This window comes from Molossus molossus, unplaced genomic scaffold, assembly GCF_014108415.1.
Source record: "Molossus molossus isolate mMolMol1 unplaced genomic scaffold, mMolMol1.p scaffold_m16_p_7, whole genome shotgun sequence".
In the NCBI taxonomy this organism is placed as follows: Eukaryota; Metazoa; Chordata; class Mammalia; order Chiroptera; family Molossidae; genus Molossus; species Molossus molossus.
The window spans coordinates 9,430,270-9,449,891 of record NW_023425401.1 but is presented as its reverse complement, the minus strand read 5'-3'; the positions used below and the strand labels follow the sequence as shown (position 1 = coordinate 9,449,891).

Below are 19,622 nucleotides of genomic sequence, written 5' to 3'. Positions count from 1 at the left end.
GCCTCGGCCTCCCTGTTACCCACAAGCCAGTCCTTGTATCCTCAGGGTCACCTTCTCCCCAAACCCATGGCACCTTTGCTGATTATTCCAACTGGTGGTTTTTCTCGGCTCTGAGGCACCTGCCACCGGCTCCCACACCTGGTGTCTATAAGTGATCCTATCTCACTGGTACCCTCCTCTTTCCTGAATGGCTATCAGCTGCTCTTTGCTGATGATCACTAAACACCTGCTGGAGAGGCCATCCCCTGGGGCAGTTGAGAGGGTGGAGAGCTGAGCCTGGTCCTGGCCAGTTTGGCTCAGCGGTTAGAGCGTCGGCCTGCGGTCTGGAGAGACCCGGGTTCAGTTCCCGCTAAGGGCACGTACTCCGGTTGCAGGGGCCATGGGATGGTCTCCCTCCTGCAGGGGCCATGGGATGGTCTCCCTCCTGCAGGGGCCATGGGATGGTCTCCCTCCTGCAGGGGCCATGGGATGGTCTCCCTCCTGCAGGGGCCATGGGATGGTCTCCCTCCTGCAGGGGCCATGGGATGGTCTCCCTCCTGCAGGGGCCATGGGATGGTCTCCCTCCTGCAGGGACCATGGGATGGTCTGCCTCCTGCAGGGGCCATGGGATGGTCTGCCTCCTGCAGGGGCCATGGGATGGTCTGCCTCCTGCAGGGGCCATGGGATAGTCTCCCTCCTGCAGGGGCCATGGGATAGTCTCCCTCCTGCAGGGGCCATGGGATAGTCTCCCTCCTGCAGGGGCCATGGGATGGTCTGCCTCCTGCAGAGGCCATGGGATGGTCTGCCTCCTGGGGAGGAGAAGCCTCTGCCACCATTTCTTCACGCCCCTTGGCTTTGCGGTCTGTGAGGGTGTTGAGAAGGAAGACCCCGCCCCACCTTCTCTGAGGTCGTGGGGAGTGTGTGTGATGAAGGACTGACCGGGCCCGCTGGCTCTTTCGGGACAGGCTTCATGCCTCATCTGCCCCAGGTGCCGGAGGGGCGTGGATACGGATCGCGATGGTTCAGAGTTGGGTAGTAGACGTGGCAGATGAAGTTTTCTCACTGTATTCTGGAATCATCAGGCTTTGGGGAACTGCTGCTGCTTCTCACCGAAGTCATGATACTTGACCTCAGTTGGCAGTTCCCCGCGCCTGGCTCTCTCCGCCGGCCGGGCGGGAGCTGGGGCGCCTGCCATTGGCACCGGGGAAGCTCCGTCCTCGCCAGAGGTAGTGTGGGCGCAGCAGGGAGAGTTCACCAGGCGCCGGCGGAGGCTGCAGAATTCGGTTGCTCCCAGAGCACATGCCGCTTTGCTGGCGACCTGGGCATTCGCGTCCACCTGTGCAGACATTCTCATCAGAGGCTGGAGACCTTGTCCTCCACACACTCTTAGTTTCTGATAAGGGCTCCCTTGGCTTTTTATTATTAGCTTGACATGGTTGCCAAGCGTGCAGTCCAGTTTACATTAGCTACATTGCTGGGGACGCCCCTCGTCACTGCGTCCTATTCAGAGGCTGGCCAGAGGGCTGGAGGGCTTGTTTCTGGGGTGCCCCGTCCACCGCCGCCTCGCCGCTGGGTGTGGACACAGGAGCCTTTTCCTGGCTGTATCCTCCGACTGTCAGGCTCACTGTGTCCTGGGGGCTGGCGGCCTCTGTGTCCTGCTGCTCGCTGTGCTGACGAATGTCACAGCTGCTGTGGTGTCCCTTGTGAGGAACCTCTGTCTTTCCTTCTTTTCCAGCTACTCGCGGAACCGCACCTTTGACACGTACATTGGGCAGGGCTACGTGATCGCCGGGATGGACGAAGGCTTGCTGGGTGTTTGCATCGGAGAGAAGCGGAGGATCGTGGTCCCCCCTCACCTGGGGTACGGGGAGGAGGGGAGAGGTGAGCGCGGCTGCCTTCTGCAGGTCCCACCAAGCGCACTGACGCTGGCAGGCTGGTCCTGGAGCAAGGCGTCCACACCGAAGTCCAGCTTACGGCTTGACAGCTCAGAGGTGCTCTGTTGTTCCCTGTCCGCTTTCCTCGGCCTTCTGGAACTTTACACCTGCACCAAAGTTGAAAGGCTGTGCAGCGAAGCCTTTCTTCCCCCACTGTAACATCCTGCTGTCTTCTCTCTCTCCTCTATAAATTATGTTTTTGTTGTTGACCCATTTGAAAGTAAGTTGCAAAACCCCCTTTTTTCTTTTTTTTTTTTATCCTCACCCGAGGATATTTTTCCATTTTTTTTGTACAGATAGAGTGGGAGGGAGAGAGAGGAAGGGAGAGAGAGACAGAAACATCGATGTGAAGGGACACATCAAGTGGCTGCCACCCGCACGACCAACCAGGGCCGGGGACAAACTGCAACTGAAGTACATGCCCTTAGCGGGAACTGAACCCGGGTCTCTCCAGACCGCAGGCTGACGCTCTAACCGCTGAGCCAAACCGGCCAGGGCCCCCTTTTTGCTTTTTAACAGCTTTTTTTTTTTTTGGTATAATTTAATGTATATGCTGTAACATCCACCTGTTTTAAGGATACAGCTCAATGCCTTTTAGTAAATGTAGTGAATTGTGCGGCTATCACTCCACTCCAGGTTTAGAACAGTTAAAAAAATTTTTTTTCCTTTATTGATTTTTTTTTTTTTTTTTTAGAGAGAGAGGAAGGGAAAGGGAGAGAGAAATAGAAACATCAACGAGAGAGTACGTTGATCGGCTGCCTCCTGCATGCCCCCTGCATGCCCCCACTGGGGATTGGGCCCACGAGCTGGGTATGTGCCCTGACCGGGAATTGAACCGGCGACCTTTTGGTGCACTGAGCCACACTGGCCAGGCAGGGATAGAATAGTTTTGTCACTCCATCCACAAACTCCCTTTTAAAAATGATACAAATAATACATGTTTATTTTAGAAACAGAAAATACAGATGAACAAAATAAAAATCTCCCCTAATCCCACAGCCTAGGAATAAACATTGTGATGTGGTAAGCAAAAGAGTGTCCCTGGGCCCTGGCTTAGCAGGTAGAGCATCAGCCCTCAGATGAAGGGTCTTGAGTTCAATTCCTGGTCAAGGGCATGTAACTGGGTGGCACATTTGATCCCTAGCCCTGTTTGGGGTTGTGCAGGAGGCAACCAATAGATGCGTCTCTCTCACATCAATGTTTCTCTCCCTTCCTTCTTCCCTTTCACTCTCTCTAAAAATCAATGGAAAAATACCTTTGGTTGAGGATTAACAAACAAACAAACAAACAAACAAAAAAATAGAAAAAGAGCAACCCTATGTCCGCTCCACAGAAACTGTGAACCTTTCATGGCAAAAGGGACTTTGCGAATATGATGAAGGTAAAAATCCTGAAATGGGGAGATTATCCCAGGTCATCCAGGCAGCCATGATGTATTTACAAGTCTTTGCAGCCCTGGCCGGTATGGCTCAGCGGTTAGAGCGTCGGCCTGCGGTCCAGAGAGACCCGGGTTCGGTTCCCGCTAGGGGTATATACCAAAAAAAAAAAATTAAATTAAAAAAAGGAGTCTTTGTAAAAGAGAAACAGGAGGTCAGAGTAGAAAACACCAAGCTGCTGACTTAGCAGATGGAAGAAGGGGCCACAAGTCAAGGGACGAGGGTGACCTTGAGAAGCTGGAAAAGGCGAGGACATCACATCACCAAGTCAGTAGTGATTTGTCATAGCAGCAGTAGGAGACTAATACAGCCAGGAAGTAAACACTCTTTTACATGTTTCTTTTATTGAATTTATTGGGGTGACGTTGGTTAATAAGATTATGTAGTTTTCAGATGTACATTTAAAAAAAATTTTTTTCCTTTATTGATTTTTAGAAAGAGAGGAAGGGACAGGGAGAGACAGAAACATCGATGAGAGAGAACATCGATTGGCCACCTGCTGCATGCCCCTCACTAGGGACTGGGCCCACAACCTGGGCATGCGCCCTGACCAAGAATCAAACCAGCAGCCTCTTGGTGCATGGGTCGATGCTCAACCACTGAGCCACACCGTCCGGGCTCAGATGTACAGTTCTATAATACATCGTCTGTATAGTGTACTGTGTGCTCACCACCCCAAATTACTCTTCTGTACTTTTGACTATATGTGAATCTATGTAGATAACAGGAAACACATCCACCTTTGCAAGTACTAACAAAAATGGGATCATCTACAAAGATAACTTTGTCATTTCTCTCTCCACCTAATTTGTTTTGAAAAGTCTCCATGCCAACATTATTTTTAATGAGTGCATAGTATTTCAAGCCATATTTTCTTTCTTTCTTTTTTTTTTTTTATCCTCACCCGAGGATATTTTTCCATTTTTTGTACAGATAGAGTGGGAGGGAGAGAGAGGAAGAGAGAGAGAGAGAGAAACATCGACGTGAAGGGACACATCGAGTGGCTGCCACCCGCACGACCAACCAGGGCCGGGGACAAACTGCAACCGAAGTACGTGCCCTTAGCGGGAACCAAACCCGGGTCTCTCCGGACTGCAGGCCAACGCTCTAACCGCTGAGCCAAACTGGCCAGGGCCATATTTTCTTTCTTAATTATGTTCTTTCTCATATACCTTTTTTTTTTTTTTTGCTAGCTTGCTTAGAAATAGTTGATGCAGTATTTATTTTGCTTTTGTTTTCTTTTTGCTGATGGGATCCTGGCTGGCCTGGCAGGCTGTACACATTCATTCTGTTAATCCTTTCTGACTACTGCCAGTATGGCATGTGGATGCTGGGAATTTTCCCAGCAGGGTATGTCCAGAGTTATCTAAGAAACACCAGGTTGATTGTACCGTGGAGAAGCGCATTCTTTTTCTCCCTGATTTAAATTTCTGATTTATGAAGCCACCACAGATCACAGCTTAAGACATGTTGAACAGGCCTTGCTTCATGTCCCGTTTGTGTCTGGTGCCTTGACGCTTGGTTGTTTTGTATCATGTAAACTTCTACTTCTAGCCAAATACACACAGAAATAGAAAACTGCTTTCTGAGTATTTATGTTTGTATAATTATGCCCTCAGGACTAATCCTTCCTTTCTCTCCAAATAATATATTGATGGGAAACATTTGCTTAAATTATTTTTCTCCTTTTGGCTTGCTGTCAACTATGAGACAGAACTCTGCAGAGAATTATCTGAGGTTCTGGGAAGCATCAGAAGGCTCCTAATTGTTCTGGGCTTGAGGCTGCTTCATCCTGAGTCATGTATTGCTGTGGAGGAGGGGCACCCTGATGTGTAACACCCAGGTGCTTTTGTTCAGGGGTCCCCTCTGTCCTGTTTTGATTGGCACCTAATGCGAATCCCTGAGAGACCAGCCTCAGAAGGGTGTCAAGACATAGAGGACATTTGTGGTTTCCTCACCACCGTCCACAGGGCCAGGCACATCGTACACGGTCAGTAAATGTCTGTGGAGCGGACGCACCGCTGGGCTGTCCGTGGGGTTCGCAGGCTCATCCCTGGCGTTGCATTTTTTTTTTTTTATCCTCACCCGAGGACATTTTTCCATTTTTTGTACAGAGTGGGAGGGAGAGAGAGGAAGACAGAGAGAGGGAAACATCGATGTGAAAGGGACACATCGGGTGACTGCCACCCGCACGACCAACCAGGGCCGGGGACAAACTGCAACCGAGGCACATGCCCTTATCAGGAACCGAACCCAGGTCTCTCCGGACCGCAGGCGGATGCTCTAACCGCTGAGCCAAACTGGCCAGGGCCCTGGCGTTGCATTTTATCACAGCTGGTTTCCCCTCCGGGTTGCTGCACAGATTGGATGAGAGAATGTATATGAAAAGCACTTCTGTAAATGAAAACATGATTCAGAGGTAATGCTCTCAGAAGTGGAGATAATGGAAGAGAAAGCTGTCTTTACGATTTTGTGCAGAAAAAACAAGTGGGAGGTGTCGTGAAGGTACTTGGGGACATCGGGCTGCAGGCTGCTCCTCATGCGCTTCTGTTGAATTGCTTCGTCTTGCGCAGTGACTGTCACTACAGCCGATTTCCTCGTCTCACCTCGTCCTTCTGGGAGGAGCGGGCGAGCCTTAGTGTGGCTGAGCCTTACTCTCATCTGTGCTGAACTCAGCTGGAAATCCTTCAGGCTCACCGATCCCATGGGGCAGGGGCTCATCATCTTGAATTGTAGTACAAAGTGTGCCCCTAACTGGCTGCGTGACCCTGGGCAGGCCTGTGCCTCAGTTTCCCCATCTATGGAGTGAGGGTTGGGTTACTTCTAATGGCCTTTCTAGCTTCATTCTTTCATTCTTCCGGCATTCCCTAGGATTTCGTGCCGAGTCCGGTGTTCCTCGCTGGACACCTGTGAGGACCTGTGTGGTGGTGGGGCGGCCCATGACCTGCTGCTGCGGGTTCCCTCACCGATTTCCCGTCTGTCCTCTAGGGAATATCCCCGGCTCGGCCGTGCTGGTGTTTGACATCCACGTGATCGACTTCCACAACCCTTCAGACTCCATCAGCATCACGTCCCACTACAAGCCCCCCGACTGCTCGGTGCTGAGTAAGAAGGGGGATTACCTCAAGTATCACTACAACGCCTCGCTTCTGGACGGGACCCTGCTGGATTCCACGTAAGGGCCCCCGGAAGTGTGGGAGCGGGCTGAGCTGGGGGGACTCGCCTTTTCGTTCCTCAGGTACTGGTGAGAACTGTTGTCTCCCGGGTTCCCACCTGCGTAGCTCAAGCCCACGTCACTGCTCAGATGCACCCTTCTAAGAGCTCCCCATGAGGGGGCTCCCCTGCTCCCGTTATATTGTCTTTCTGAAAAATAGATCTTGTCCTATAACTGCTGTCTTTAAAAAGTAACCTACAGATGAAATCCAAACTGTGGAGTTTGCACACCAGGCTGTCTCTCTCCACTTTGGCTTCAGGTGACAGTGTGGCTGGGGGGAGCCAGGCCTGGAGAGAGAGCCCTCAGGACAGACTGGCCACCCCCTTCTCTCTGCTGCTATGAGGTCCTGTGTCCGAATGCAGTTAGCATATGCGAGCACATCCACAATGTGTTGATTATAAAAGAAGCATCACTGGATGTATTTCTAAGAAAGTAGAAATGCTTTTGCCCCGGCCGGCATGGCTCAGTTGACTGGGCACTGTCCCAGGCACCGAAGGGTCGCCGGTTTGATTCCCGGTCGGGGCACCTGCCCGGGTTGTGGGCTCGATCTCCGGTAGGGGGGTCTGTGGGAGATAGCCAATCGATGTTGTGTTCTCACATCAATGCTTCTCTCTTTCTAAAAATCAATAAAAATATTTTTTTAAAAAAAGAAAGTAAAAATGCTTCCCCAAAAGAATAACATGCTGCCCGTTGTAACGTGTATCTCAATGACAGAGATGTTAAAACGTGAACAAATGCGCATTACAGAGTCCATGAAACAGGTACTAGCTTCTGGGGTGCAGACTGACGTGGGCCCAGCTCAAAACAAACCTGCACTAGTGTTAGGAGCCGCGGAGGGCAGCGGGAGGAAGCGCGGCTTGTGGTTGTTTGGGGGTGAGTTTATGCATGTCAGCGGGGTCCCTGAGGTTAGAACAGCCTGCAAGGTCAGTGGCTGCTGCCATTCCTCTTGCTAATGTTCACTTCTTTGTCTGGTGCCCCTACGGCCACGGACAGGGGACGTATGGGTGGGAAATGGGCAAAGGAATTCCATCTCAGTGGGCTCGGTGTGTGCTTCTCACGTGGGGTGGGGAGAATCAGCCTCCCGGCCTTCTGATGTGCGTTTGGTGGGTTCACAACCTTCTTACAGGGCGTCTGGAGCCGCATGACCTCCTTCCTCTTATCAGAGACCCCACTGTGAACCCCGAGGGCTCTTGGTGTTATGTTCACATCCACGCAGAAGGGCAGCCTCCCTGCTGGCCTGTCCTGGGCGTTGGCTTCAGAAGAAGGAGATCATGGGGAGTGTGGGAGGTGCCCGCACACCTGAGTGTGGGAAAGGAGCCCGGTCTGGAAGGGGGGGCCTGGCCCCGCCCAGCCCTGGGAAGGCTGCAGAGAGGGTGCAGGGGCTTGTGGGTGGAGAGCCGGCAGGACAGGGGCAGGAAGCCTCGCTGAAGCCGGAATGCACGGGGGGAACGAGGGGACTGTCTGGGAGAGACTGGTGGAAAATGAAGAGGGAGCGGAAAGGATGACCCGAGGGAAAAGAATGAGTGGCATTTTCAGACGTGACACATGAAAACAACTTGTTTGCTTGGAGGGTTTTTCTCATGTGCGTTGAAACTGGCCTCAGAGAGGAATGAGGATTCGTTATTTGATAACCGAGTTCTTGAATATTCTATAAGACTCTGAAACCCAGTTGTCCCATGGGAGGTCCCTGATGGTCCCCGGAGAGACGCAGTATGAAGGCGCCTCTGTGCTGCTGACAAAGGAGGGATTGTGTGGGGGGCGGGGCGGGGGACGCCCCTCCCGCAGGCTCGGCCAGGCAGCCTGTGCCAATTGGCTGTCTCTCCGTTGCGTCCCAGGTAGAACAGATGCAAACCCTCCTTTGGCTTCCTGGCCCCCGAGAACCAGCCGGGCCCTGGGATCCAGGTTCAGGAGGGAAAGAGCCAGCAGCCCGGTGCTCAGGGGAGGCTGGGAGCCTGAAAAGGGGACGTGACCCAGAGGGACTGACCCTTCCATGTTGTCATCACCTGGTGAGGGGCACTCGGGGGCCTCTAAGATACCGGGAGGTATCTCCTGAGCACTGAAGAACATGCCCACGCTCTGCTTTAGGAGGCGGTGGAAATGCCATAGGTTTGGAAATCCTTTTTTTTTTTTCAGTAGTGATTGAGGTGAGAGAGCCAACTTTTATTTATCTGGATTACCCAGGGACCATGGACATCAAAGATCATTAAAACCATGGCCCAGCCCCAGCTCAGTCGGTTGAGCATCGTCCCTTGCACCGAGTTCACCAGTTCAATTCCCAGCGAAGGCACATGCCTGGGTTGTGGGTTTGACCTGCAGGAGGCAGCCGATCGATGCTTCTCTCTCACATCGACGTTTCTCTCTCTCTTTCCCTTCCTCTTCCTAAAAATCAATTAAAATATTTTTTAAAATTAAAAACCTGGCCCAAATTAAACTCTCAGTTATTTTTCTGGAGTCAAAGACAGTCACAGACCCAAGCACTTGACACCCTCAAGGCCATCTGTTTACTGAGTGCTTTGTCCTTCCTCTCCGCTGTGCCAGGCATAATACACTGTTTCCTATTCAGAACATCCCTGTGCAACAGCTGTAATTATCTCTACCTTGTAGATGAGGAAACTGAGATCACATTTTCCAGGGTCAAATTAACTGGCTGAACCAGGATTCAAACTCAGGCCTTGCCTTGAATCTACGACCCAGGGTTTTTTGTCTTTTGTGGTACGTGCCCCTAGCAGGAACCGAACCCAGGATTCTCTGGTCCGCAGGCTGACGCTCAGCTGCTGAGCCAAACCGGCCAGGGACCCAGGGTTTTAACTACATTACCTTTTTAAAATTCCCATGAAAATGTCTGACTAGAACATTGACTGAAACGTTTAAAAAAAGGCAAGAGCTGTGGAAAGAACTCTTCCTCCCTGAACCACTGGAGAGTAGGCTGCCACCCGAATGTACCTCACCTCTGAGTACTTGAGGGTGCTTTTCCTAAAACCAGAGACCTTCTCCTGCTTAACCCTACATATATTAAAATCAGGAAGTTAACATTGACAATTACCACCTTTTAATTTTCAGACCCCACGTAAGTTTTGCTAAATGTTCCCACAAGGTGTTTGGTAGCCGAAGGACCCCATTTCAATATGTTCTAACACCAAACAGTTCCTCACTTTTCCTCTTTTTCTAATAAATTTTCTTTATTGATTGTAGAGAGAGAGGGGAAGGGTCCCGGGCCTGTTTGGCTCAGCGGTTAGAGCCTCGGCTGGCAGACCAGAGAGTCCCGGGTTCGGTTCCCGCTAAGGGCATGTTACCTCGGTTGCAGTTTGTCCCCGGCCCTGGTTGGGGTCGTGTGGGTGGCAACCAGTCGATGTGTCTCTCTCACGTCAATGTTTCTCTCTCTCTTCCCCCCTCTCTACCTCCCGCTCTATCTGAAGGATAAAAAATTTAAAAAAAGAGAGAGAGAAAAGGAGAAAGGGAGAGAGAGAGAAACAGAAACTTGATGAGAGAGAACATTGATTGGCTGCCTCCTGCATGCCCCGCATTGGGGATTGGGGCCCACAACCTGGGCATGTGTCCTGACAGGGAATTGAACCGGCGACGTCTTGGTGCATGGGTGACGTTCAACCACTGAGCCACAGCAACCAGGGTTGATTTTCATCTTGACACTTTTCAAGATTATAGGTTTTTTGTGTTTGTTTTTGTGGCAAAGTGCCCCTCAATGCGGGTTTGTCTGTTTCCTTGTGACCAGACGGTTCTGTGTCTTTGGCGGTGAGGTGATGTGCTGGAGAAGTGGTACGTTCTTTCCATGAGAACACTCAAGGACCAATGGGTTGATGACCTAACCAGGGACCCTTCTGTTTCGTTTCCAGGTGGAATTTAGGCAAAACGTATAATATTGTTCTGGGCTCTGGCCAGGTCGTGCTGGGAATGGATATGGGTCTCCGAGAGATGTGCGTTGGCGAGAAGCGGACAGTGATCATTCCGCCCCACCTGGGCTATGGGGAGGCTGGCGTGGGTAAGTGGCACTATTAAAGCATGGGGCACATTCCGGGGCCAAATTCTGTGCTTTCTGGGGTACACATAGAACCACAATATGCTTCTTCCATTTTGTTTCTTTGGGGGGGTTGCATTTTTTATATTTTTCAATGACAGTTTACATTCAGTGTTATTTTGTATTGGTTTCAGGTGTACAGCATAGTGGTTAGACAACCGCATACTTTACAAAGTTCCCCTCGATATTTCCAGAACCCACCTGGCACCATACAGAGTTATCACAATACAGGAGTGGGCAAAAGTAGGCTTACAGTTGTTTGTATGGAAAATAATACAGATGTTAATAAATAATAATAATACAAAAATAAACTCTGTTCCACATACTCACACCTGTGTAAGCCTACCTTTGCCCACCCCTGTATTACTGACTATTCCCCAAGCTGTACTTGCCATCCTCATGACTGTTCTGTAACTACCCATCTGTACTCTCAGTCCCTCCCCCTTTTTCATCCTGTCCCCCAACCCTGTTTCTTCTGTTTTGAACCCAAAGAGTCTGTTGGGCTTTTTTTTTTTTCTTCAGTATTTAGCATTTTTGTTTAAGGACCCCTGGGAAGTCAGTGTTGATGCCTGCTAATGCCCCATGCCCTCTTGAGAAAGCGGGCCCTGGACAGTTTTGCTCAGTGGTTAGAGCGTTGGCCCGCGGACCAAAGAGACCCGGGTTCAGTTCCCGCTGAGGGCACGTACCTCGGTTGCAGCTTGTCCCCAGCCCCAGTTGGGTCGTGCGGGTGGCAGCCACTCGATGTGTCCCTTTCACGTCGATGTTTCTCTCTCTTCCTCCCTCTCTCCCTCCTGCTATATCTGAAGATGAATGCAAAAATGTCCTCAGGGGAGGATAAAAATAAATAAGTAAAATTAACCCACGGACCAGAGAAAACGGGAGTTTCATGAAATGCATGTTGGACCCCCACACCCACGGGTGGGAAATGTCCCTGAAGAGCTTTTCAGAGAGTTTCTCGTGGGCAAGGCAAGGGCTCCTTCCGGAGCTGTTTGCTGGGGTCAGGGGACGCCACAGACCTCTGCGGTCACTTCCCCGGAGCTGTCCGAGGCGGTTCCTTCTGTAAGAGATGAACTTCGGGTTCTCGCAGTGCTGGCTGGTCCTGGCCCGCCCCGCTGCTGTGGCTCATGGGCTCGGTGGGCTCGGCCAGACTGAGTCCGCGGGGCCTCGGGAGCCCTTCTGCTCCAGCGTGTGACTACACCTGCTCTTCGGAGGCAGGGAGGTGGACAGTGCCAGCTCGTTCCAGTGACGGCCACTTCTTTGGATGGCCTTCTCTTTTGGACAGTTTTTAAGTAATTGTAAAAACACTCCCTGCTACTCCTCCCTGATCTAAAAGAAATACAAAAATAGGTTGTGTGCCCCATAAATACCATGCTCCTGTGATTATATATTAGATAATTATAACATAATCTATAATAATAATATTTTAAATAATAAGTGTTACATTTGTGTGTGTGTGTGTGTGTGTGTACTTATATAACTTCCTTTGGGCCCATATCATATACACCATTCTTGAATTTGTTTATAGTCGTATCTTGGATCATGATCATGATTTTAAGGCATACTTTATCGTTCTTACAATTCTGCTGTCAGATTTATTCAAAAGTTCTCCCACTGTAGTCTCTGCTGGAGGCTTTCAGACTTTTTCCACCAAGACACACGGTAAGGAGTACATTTTGTCTCCTAATCTGTGTTACCAGTAAATATACTATTTATATATACGTATATACATGTACATTTAGTTTTATATATAAAATTGAAAGTCAAGTTTCATAAAATGACACTTATCCTTTCTGCATGCAAGGTACCCTGGTCAGTTTTATTCTGTTCTTTCATTTAAAACAACAGTGTAGCCCTGGCCGGTTTGGCTCAGCGGTTAGAGCGTCGGCCTGCGGTCCGGAGAGACCCGGGTTCGGTTCCTGCTAAGGGCACGTATCTCGGTTGCAGTTTGTCCCCGGCCCTGGTCGGTCGTGCGGGTGGCAGCCACTCGATGTGTTCCTTTCACGTCGATGTTTCTCTCTCTCTCTCTGTTCCTCTCTCTCCCTCCCACTCTACCTGAACAAAAAATGGAAAAATGTCCTCGGGTGAGGATAAAAAATAAATAAAATAAAATAAAATATAAAACAACAGTGCAGCCCTGGCCGGTCTGGCTCAGTGGTTAGAGCATCGGCCTGCGGTCCAGAGAGACCCAGGTTCGGTTCCCGCTAAGGGCACGTACCTCGGTTGCAGTTTGTTCCCGGCCCTGGTTGGGTTTTGCGAGTGGCAGCCAATCGATGTGTCCCTTTCATGTCGATGTTTCTCTCTCTCTCTGTTCCTCTCTCTCCCTCCCACTCTATCTGAACAAAACATGGAAAAATGTCCTCAGGTGAGGATTATAAATAAATAAATAAATAAATAAATAAATAAATAAATAAATAAATAAAACAGTTCATGCCCGGACAGTTTGGCTCAGTGGATTGAGCGTTGTCTCATGAACTGAGAGGTCCCAGTTCAATTCCCAGTCAGGGCACATGCCTGGGTTTCGGGCCTTATCCCCAGTAGGGGGCGTGCAGGAGGCAGTGATCGATGTTTCTCTTTCACATCAGTATTTCTATCTCTCCCTTTGTCTCTCTCTAAAAAAATCAATAAAAACATATTTAAAAAATAAATAAAAGAACAGTGCTGGTCACCATCCTCTGAACTGAGCTGGAGACTCACTAACAGTCACTACCTACCGTTTGGAAAAGCTGGCGCCGATGCTGAACTTTCTTGCTTTTGGTGAGGTGGCTGGAGCCCCGGTGCGGCGGGGGGCCCAGGGAGCCTGTCTGCTGCCCTACAGCACTAACCCTGCCCCCTCCCTGTCCGTGTGGCAGATGGAGAAGTGCCCGGCAGTGCCGTGTTGGTGTTTGACATCGAGCTGCTGGAGCTGGTGGCCGGCCTGCCCGAGGGGTACATGTTCATATGGAATGACGAGGTGTCACCCAACCTCTTTGAAGAAATCGACAAGGATGGCGATGGAGAAGTCCTCCTGGAAGAGGTAACTGACCTTTGCAGACAGGTGGGACCCAAGGCGCTCAGGAAGCCTTACTGGGTCCGGGGACCCATTCTGCTGGCAGAGCCGTCCGGGGGGGGACACTTGTGCTTACGTCTGGTGCTGGTGAGAACCTGCACACTCACGCACCGGGCACTTTCACACGTGCTCTCTAAGTTGATGCTCTTTGAAGAAACTGAGGCCTGAGAGGTACAGGCACTGATTCCAGGCCTCACTGATGTGGATCATTTCCAGTTCCTGGGTGCTCGCAGCGCACCTGCTGAGGGCTAAGTGTTTTCACACCTGTTGTCTTGCTTGGCCCTCATGGCAGCCATGTCACCGTCTCTGTGTTTCAGAAGCAGCAGCTGTGCACAGAGAAGGTAAATGACTTGCCCAAGGTCACACAGCACCCCAGTGGTTTGAGCCAGGTTCCACACCCCTGTGTGAGCATGTAGATCCTGTGATGTTTCTCCTGTACCAGACGCCCCTTGGTGGCGCTGGGCGGTCGAGTCCTCTGTCCTGTCACCTCCCTGCTGAAGTCCAGCTCCCACCTACTCCGGGCCCGCTTACCCAGGGACGCCGCTCCAGCCTGCTTCCCTTTCTCTCCGCCACCAGCGTTCCCCGGCCGCTGGCTTGCTCTCGTCAGCACTGAGCCTGGTCTTGCCGAGGGGACCAGTGCCTTTGATATCGCTGAGTCCAGGGGTCGGCCCTCACTCTCTTCCTTCAACACAGCTGCCTTCTTTGCATGACACCTTCTTTCCCCAGCTTCCAGAACCCCACACGTGCTTGGGTTTCTTCCACCTCACTGGTAGCTCCTCAGGCGTCTTCTGATCTAAAGCACGAGTCGGACCACGGCCCGCTCCAACTCAGATCCCTGCAGAAGCCCTCCTGCTTCCAGAGTCCTCCCAGAGGCCCTAAGGCCTTGCTGGGACCTTCACCACCTGCTCACTGTGGCCTCCTCTGCCCTCCTCCCCCCTGCTGGTCTGTGGACAAACCCGGCGGGGTTCACCCGGGCCTTGCACCAGCCCTTCTCTGCCCGGAAGACTCTTGCCCTCCCTCACCCCTCCAAGCCTCTGCGCAGGTCTGCCTTTATCCCCGGCCCTCGCCCGACCCCCGAATTGATCCTGCAGGCCCCTTGCCCACTTGTCCTTTCCATCTTCCTGACTTGGCTCTACCTTTTAGTTTTTCTAGAGCATTTCACTTTCTCACTTAATGTGCAACTTATTTTTCTGTGTTCGTTTCTTTTTTTTTTTTTTTTTTTCTATTTTTTTTTTTTTTTATAAAAACCCGAGGACATTTTTCCATTTTTTGTTCAGGTAGAGTGGGAGGGAGAGAGAGGAAGAGAGAGAGAGGGAAACATCGACGTGAAGGGACACATCGAGTGGCTGCCACCCGCACGACCAACCAGGGCCGGGGACAAACTGCAACCGAGGTACGTGCCCTTAGCGGGAACCGAACCCGGGTCTCTCCGGACCGCAGGCCGACGCTCTAACCGCTGAGCCAAACCGGCCAGGGCCTGTGTTCGTTTCTAATTGTGTGCCTTTCCTATCAGAAAGATGCTAGAATTCCGAGGGCAGGAGGTTTCGTGTGTGTACCGATGAGGCTGTGGGACGGTGCTCGGCACACCGTGGCTGGGACGTTTTTCTGGTGCGAAGGCAGGAATGCCGGCAGCGATGTTCTCAGGCCGGGCGTCGGGGCAGCCTTCGGGGAAGAACTGAGGGTCGGCTGAGGGAGAACGGGAGCTCCAGCAGCTGCCGTGGGTTGCAGGAGTCGTCCAGTCAGGGGATTTTAACCTGCATCTGGGGGAAACCCCGGCTGTGCAGCTCGTGGGATTCGGTCCTTTCGCGAGCTCAGACTCAAAGCCCATTCTGTTCGGGCCTGGGCTCTGCGCTCTCACTGCCGTGACTCAGGGTCTGTCCTGTCCCCCCTCCAGTTCTCAGAGTACATTCATGCCCAGGTGGCCTCTGGCAAAGGGAAGCTCGCTCCCGGTTTCGACGCTGAGATGATTGTGAAGAACATGTTCACCAACCAGGACCGCAACGGGGACGGCAAGGTCACGGCCGAGGAATTCAAACTCAAAGACCAGGAGGCCAAACACGACGAACTCTGAACCCGACACAAGCCACCTGTGTGACGCCAAGCCCGTCGTGGCAGATGGCGCCGTCAGGGCACGAGGGCCTCCCAGAAGGTGAACTGTCAGCAAGCGGAAGTGGGTCACACATCCAGGCTGGGTCGATACACATGGTGAGAATTTTAGGCTGAATGCCAGTGATATTAGACAAAATCGGCGCGAGGTGCCTTAGCATGGGCTGTGTAGGATATTGGAAAGGCCACACTGTCAACCATTGCTCTGTGGCCTTCTGGGTAGTTTTGTTATTAAAGGAAAATAGTGTCATACAGAAGTTATAACTATCCTGGAGGGAGAAGAAGAAGAATCAAGGATTAAGACTTCTTTTTTTTTTTACCTGGCTGATGTTTCATAAGCCTTGTGCAGATAAACCAAAGGGCCTACCCCAGCAGGGTTCCCAGAAAGCCCCAGAAAACTCAGTGGCCTGTACAGTCCCTTCTGGTGAGGCCCAGCCTCCACCTTCCCCTACACACACACACACACACACACACACACACACACATGCACACACGCGCGCACACACATGCACACGCATGTGCTTTTTTAGTTAGTCACGCCCCATACTGTTGTGGTCCTGTGATTGGCTGGGTAGCTTGGAGGTTAAAAAAAAAATCTGGACCAAACAAAAGGCATCGAGGACCACGGGTAGAGACCGTGATGCTGCGTTTGTCACGTGAGAGTACCTGCTTCACCCCATCACTCTCCCGTAGCACGGAAGCCTTTGAGCAGACAGATACGTCCAGAGCCGGCGGCTGAGCCGAGCTCAGAGCCTCTCACTGTGGCCGAGGTGGGCGTGTGGTTCCAGCAGATGAGCACAGACAAGGTGACCTATTTCTGCTGCTCGTCTGTGTCCTGTGCCCTGAAGCCCAGGGAAACAAGGACGCCACCTGCCCGCCGGTCCGTGTTAAGCAGTAACCACCTTGCTGCCTTATGTCCTCCACCGGTGGTGGCGCTTACCCTGAAGTAATCCACGATTTTCCTTCTGAAACTGCTTTACTAATTTAAACGATTTTGTACTGATGTAGCTCTGAGGTAGTCCATGAAAATGCCGTGCACTCGTCCAGTTGAATGTTGGAAAACCAATCTTTTCGTATATAAAATGTTGAATTCTATCACCAGGCTTTGTGGCGTCTTATTTGACGGCTGGGTCCCGTGGGGATATACCGTGCAGTCAGGGACCTCGCTGTGCTGAATGGGGAACATAGCAGGTATAGGGTCGGGGTTCTGGTGGGAAACACCCTTCTAGACACTTTTGCAGGGAAGATAGTGGAAGGACTGTTTACAGAGGTGTGGGCAGGACTCAGGGACCCAGTAACAATGTCAAGTACCCAGGACAGCTGGTGGCCGACAACAGCAGAAGGCTGATCCTCCCTGGGCCTGAAGGGTTGAGGGGAACCCAGGCAGGGCTGTCTGTTGGGAGTCTTGCAGGGCCTGAGCCATCCTGGGAACTGTGGCTGGGACTGAAGCAGGCAGGCATGTCTGACCTGCCGCTGGCTTCCAGTAGTTGAACCCAGTTCGAACCAGAGGAGCTCAGGGGCTGGTGTGGCCTGGGTGGGAGCAAATGGAGAATAATTGGCACGTGGGAGAAAATACATGTATGTTTTAATTTTTTTTAATGTGTTTTTATTTATTTGAGAGAGAGAGAGAGTGAGAGAAACATTGATTGGCTGCCTCCAGCACACCCCTTACTGGGGATTGAGCCCACAAGCTGGGCATGTGTCCTGACTGGGAATCAACTGGTGATCTTTCTGTGCACGGGATCATGTTCAGCCCACCGACCACACTGGCCAGGGCACAAGTATGTTTTCAAAAAGCAAATGTTATTGTTTACTTTTTGCAGAAGCAACCTCAGGGACTCCGTGTGCTTTTGGGAGGCAGAGGAGATGTGCACGGCCTTCCTGGCTACTGCCGCCATGGTTACTAATGTCCCTTAGCTCTCTTCTCGCTGGTTCAGTCAGTTCTCATTCGGCAGGGTTCCTTATGTGCCCTAGACAGGGTAGTAACAGTGCCCAACGGCACTGCCCTTGGATGCATCCGGCCTCAAGTATCTTCCTGGAGATAAAAGTCTTGTGCTGATTCTCTGTTGCATTTTCAGTTGGTCCTGCCTGAATTTCTTCACCAGTGGAGACAGGTTGTCTGAATGAAGTTGTTTCTCTGGGGCAAATGAAGGACTGCAGACCTTTTTTTTTTTAAATCCTCACCGGATGATATTCTTCCATTTATCTTCAGATGGAGGGAGGGATAGAGAAAGAGAGAGAGAGAGAGAGAGAAACATGGACGCAAGAGGGACACATCAACAAGCTGCCTCCCGCATAACCCCGACCAGGACCGGGGACAAACCGCAACCGAGGTATGTGCCCCTGACCAGAATCAGGCCTGCAACTCATTGGTCTGCGGGCCAACACTCTAACCACTGAGCCAAACTGCCAGGGCCTGCAGGCCTTTTAAAACTCTGCCCGCCTGACTAATAAGTTGGAACACTGGTCTTTTCTGGGCTTCAGACTCAGAACCCAAATATTGGTTCTTCTGGGGTCTCCAGCCTGTCGGTTTTATTTTTTCTTCTTCAGATTTATTGAGGTATAATTAACCGAAACAAATGGTAAGATTATTTAAAGTATACAAATTAGCGCAGGCCACTTATGTTTGCAGAGTAGCCTCGTGGTTTCAAGCACGAGGTCCTGAGCACATGCAGACGTCACGTTCTCCGAGGTACTCTCATCGCCCACTAGGTGTGGATGGTTTGACATATATCGTGAAAGGATTCCCTGTCGAGTTCAACATATCCATCAGCTCACATACTTACCTTTTTCATTTTGGGGGTGAGAACATTTAAGTTCTCTTAGCAAATTTCAACTATACAGTACAGGTATTAACTGTAGTCACCTTGTTTGTTAGATATCAGATGCTCAGCAGACTTACCTATCACTGGACGTTGGTCACCTTTTACCAACCTCTCTAGTTCCCCCAACCTCCGGTAACCATTTTTTTTTACTGTTTTTTATGACTCCAACTTTTCTTATTCCACTCATAAGTGATACCATGCGTTTGTTTATCTAAAGCTTTGCTTTGTTGTCGAGTGCTGCCTGGCACGTCCATCTTCTCGTTGCTAAGGAGGGCGTTACGTTTGTGATCTACCACGGGCTTTGATCTCTGGAAGGGCAGGCTGCTTCGCTGGCCTCGCTTTGTGATGCTGCTGCAACCCTGGCTTCTATTTGCATTATGATTATGGGTTACACTCTGCCAGCAAGGCTGTGAGTACTAATTAAGGGCCAAACTGAGGGTGGAGGTGCCACACAGTATTTTTCTTCACCACATTTTGCACTCCATTTCTGTGTTGCCTCTTGAGGCAGCTTGGACCCCCTGATGGAACAGCGTCCAGTCCCTGCATTTGGACCCCCTAACTGATGACATGCAGGGTTTGAACTTTGGGTCTGAAAGATGAATTAAGTCATTGATGCTAATGGAGGATTAGAGCATCACAGAGAACATGGCATCTGAGTATGCGTGTGACCTGTGTGTTTGAAACACCACAAGGCACCCTGGCTGGGTAGTCAAGTGGTTAGAGCGTCATCCTGCTACACCAAGGTTGTGGGTTCAGTCTCTGGTCAGGGCACATACAAGAAGCAACCAATAGATGCATAAATAAGTGGAACAACAAATTGATGTTTCTCTCCCTTCTTCTCTCAAAATAAACAAACCACAAGGCTACTTTGCAAGCGTAAGCTGTCTGCACTATTTTGTTAAAACCTAGTGAGTTTGATCTTTGATTACTTAGGACTTTACACAGCTTTTCAAAATTACTACTTAAGAGAGAAAAATATTTTTTGTTTTGGCAGGGGAGTTGGTCTGACTACAAGGTTATCACATACATAAAAGATAAACCTGGCAGGT

At 50.9% G+C, this 19,622-nt stretch overlaps 2 protein-coding genes across 12 annotated transcripts in view; one reads left to right on the top strand and one right to left on the bottom strand.

Moving 5' to 3' along the window:
- The window catches only part of FKBP9 (FKBP prolyl isomerase 9), a 36,024-nt gene extending 19,797 nt beyond the window's left edge, over positions 1-16,227 (top strand). Inside the window, exons 6-10 of the mRNA XM_036247357.1 lie at positions 1,715-1,860; positions 6,338-6,524; positions 10,415-10,560; positions 13,446-13,609; positions 15,537-16,227. Coding sequence (XP_036103250.1) covers positions 1,715-1,860; positions 6,338-6,524; positions 10,415-10,560; positions 13,446-13,609; positions 15,537-15,713 — 820 coding nt within the window. The 3' untranslated portion in view covers positions 15,714-16,227. The remainder of the gene's footprint in view (positions 1-1,714; positions 1,861-6,337; positions 6,525-10,414; positions 10,561-13,445; positions 13,610-15,536) is intronic.
- Positions 1-19,622, bottom strand: part of RP9 (RP9 pre-mRNA splicing factor) — a 167,758-nt gene that overhangs the window by 38,492 nt on the left and 109,644 nt on the right. The gene's annotated exons all lie outside the window — the stretch shown is intronic.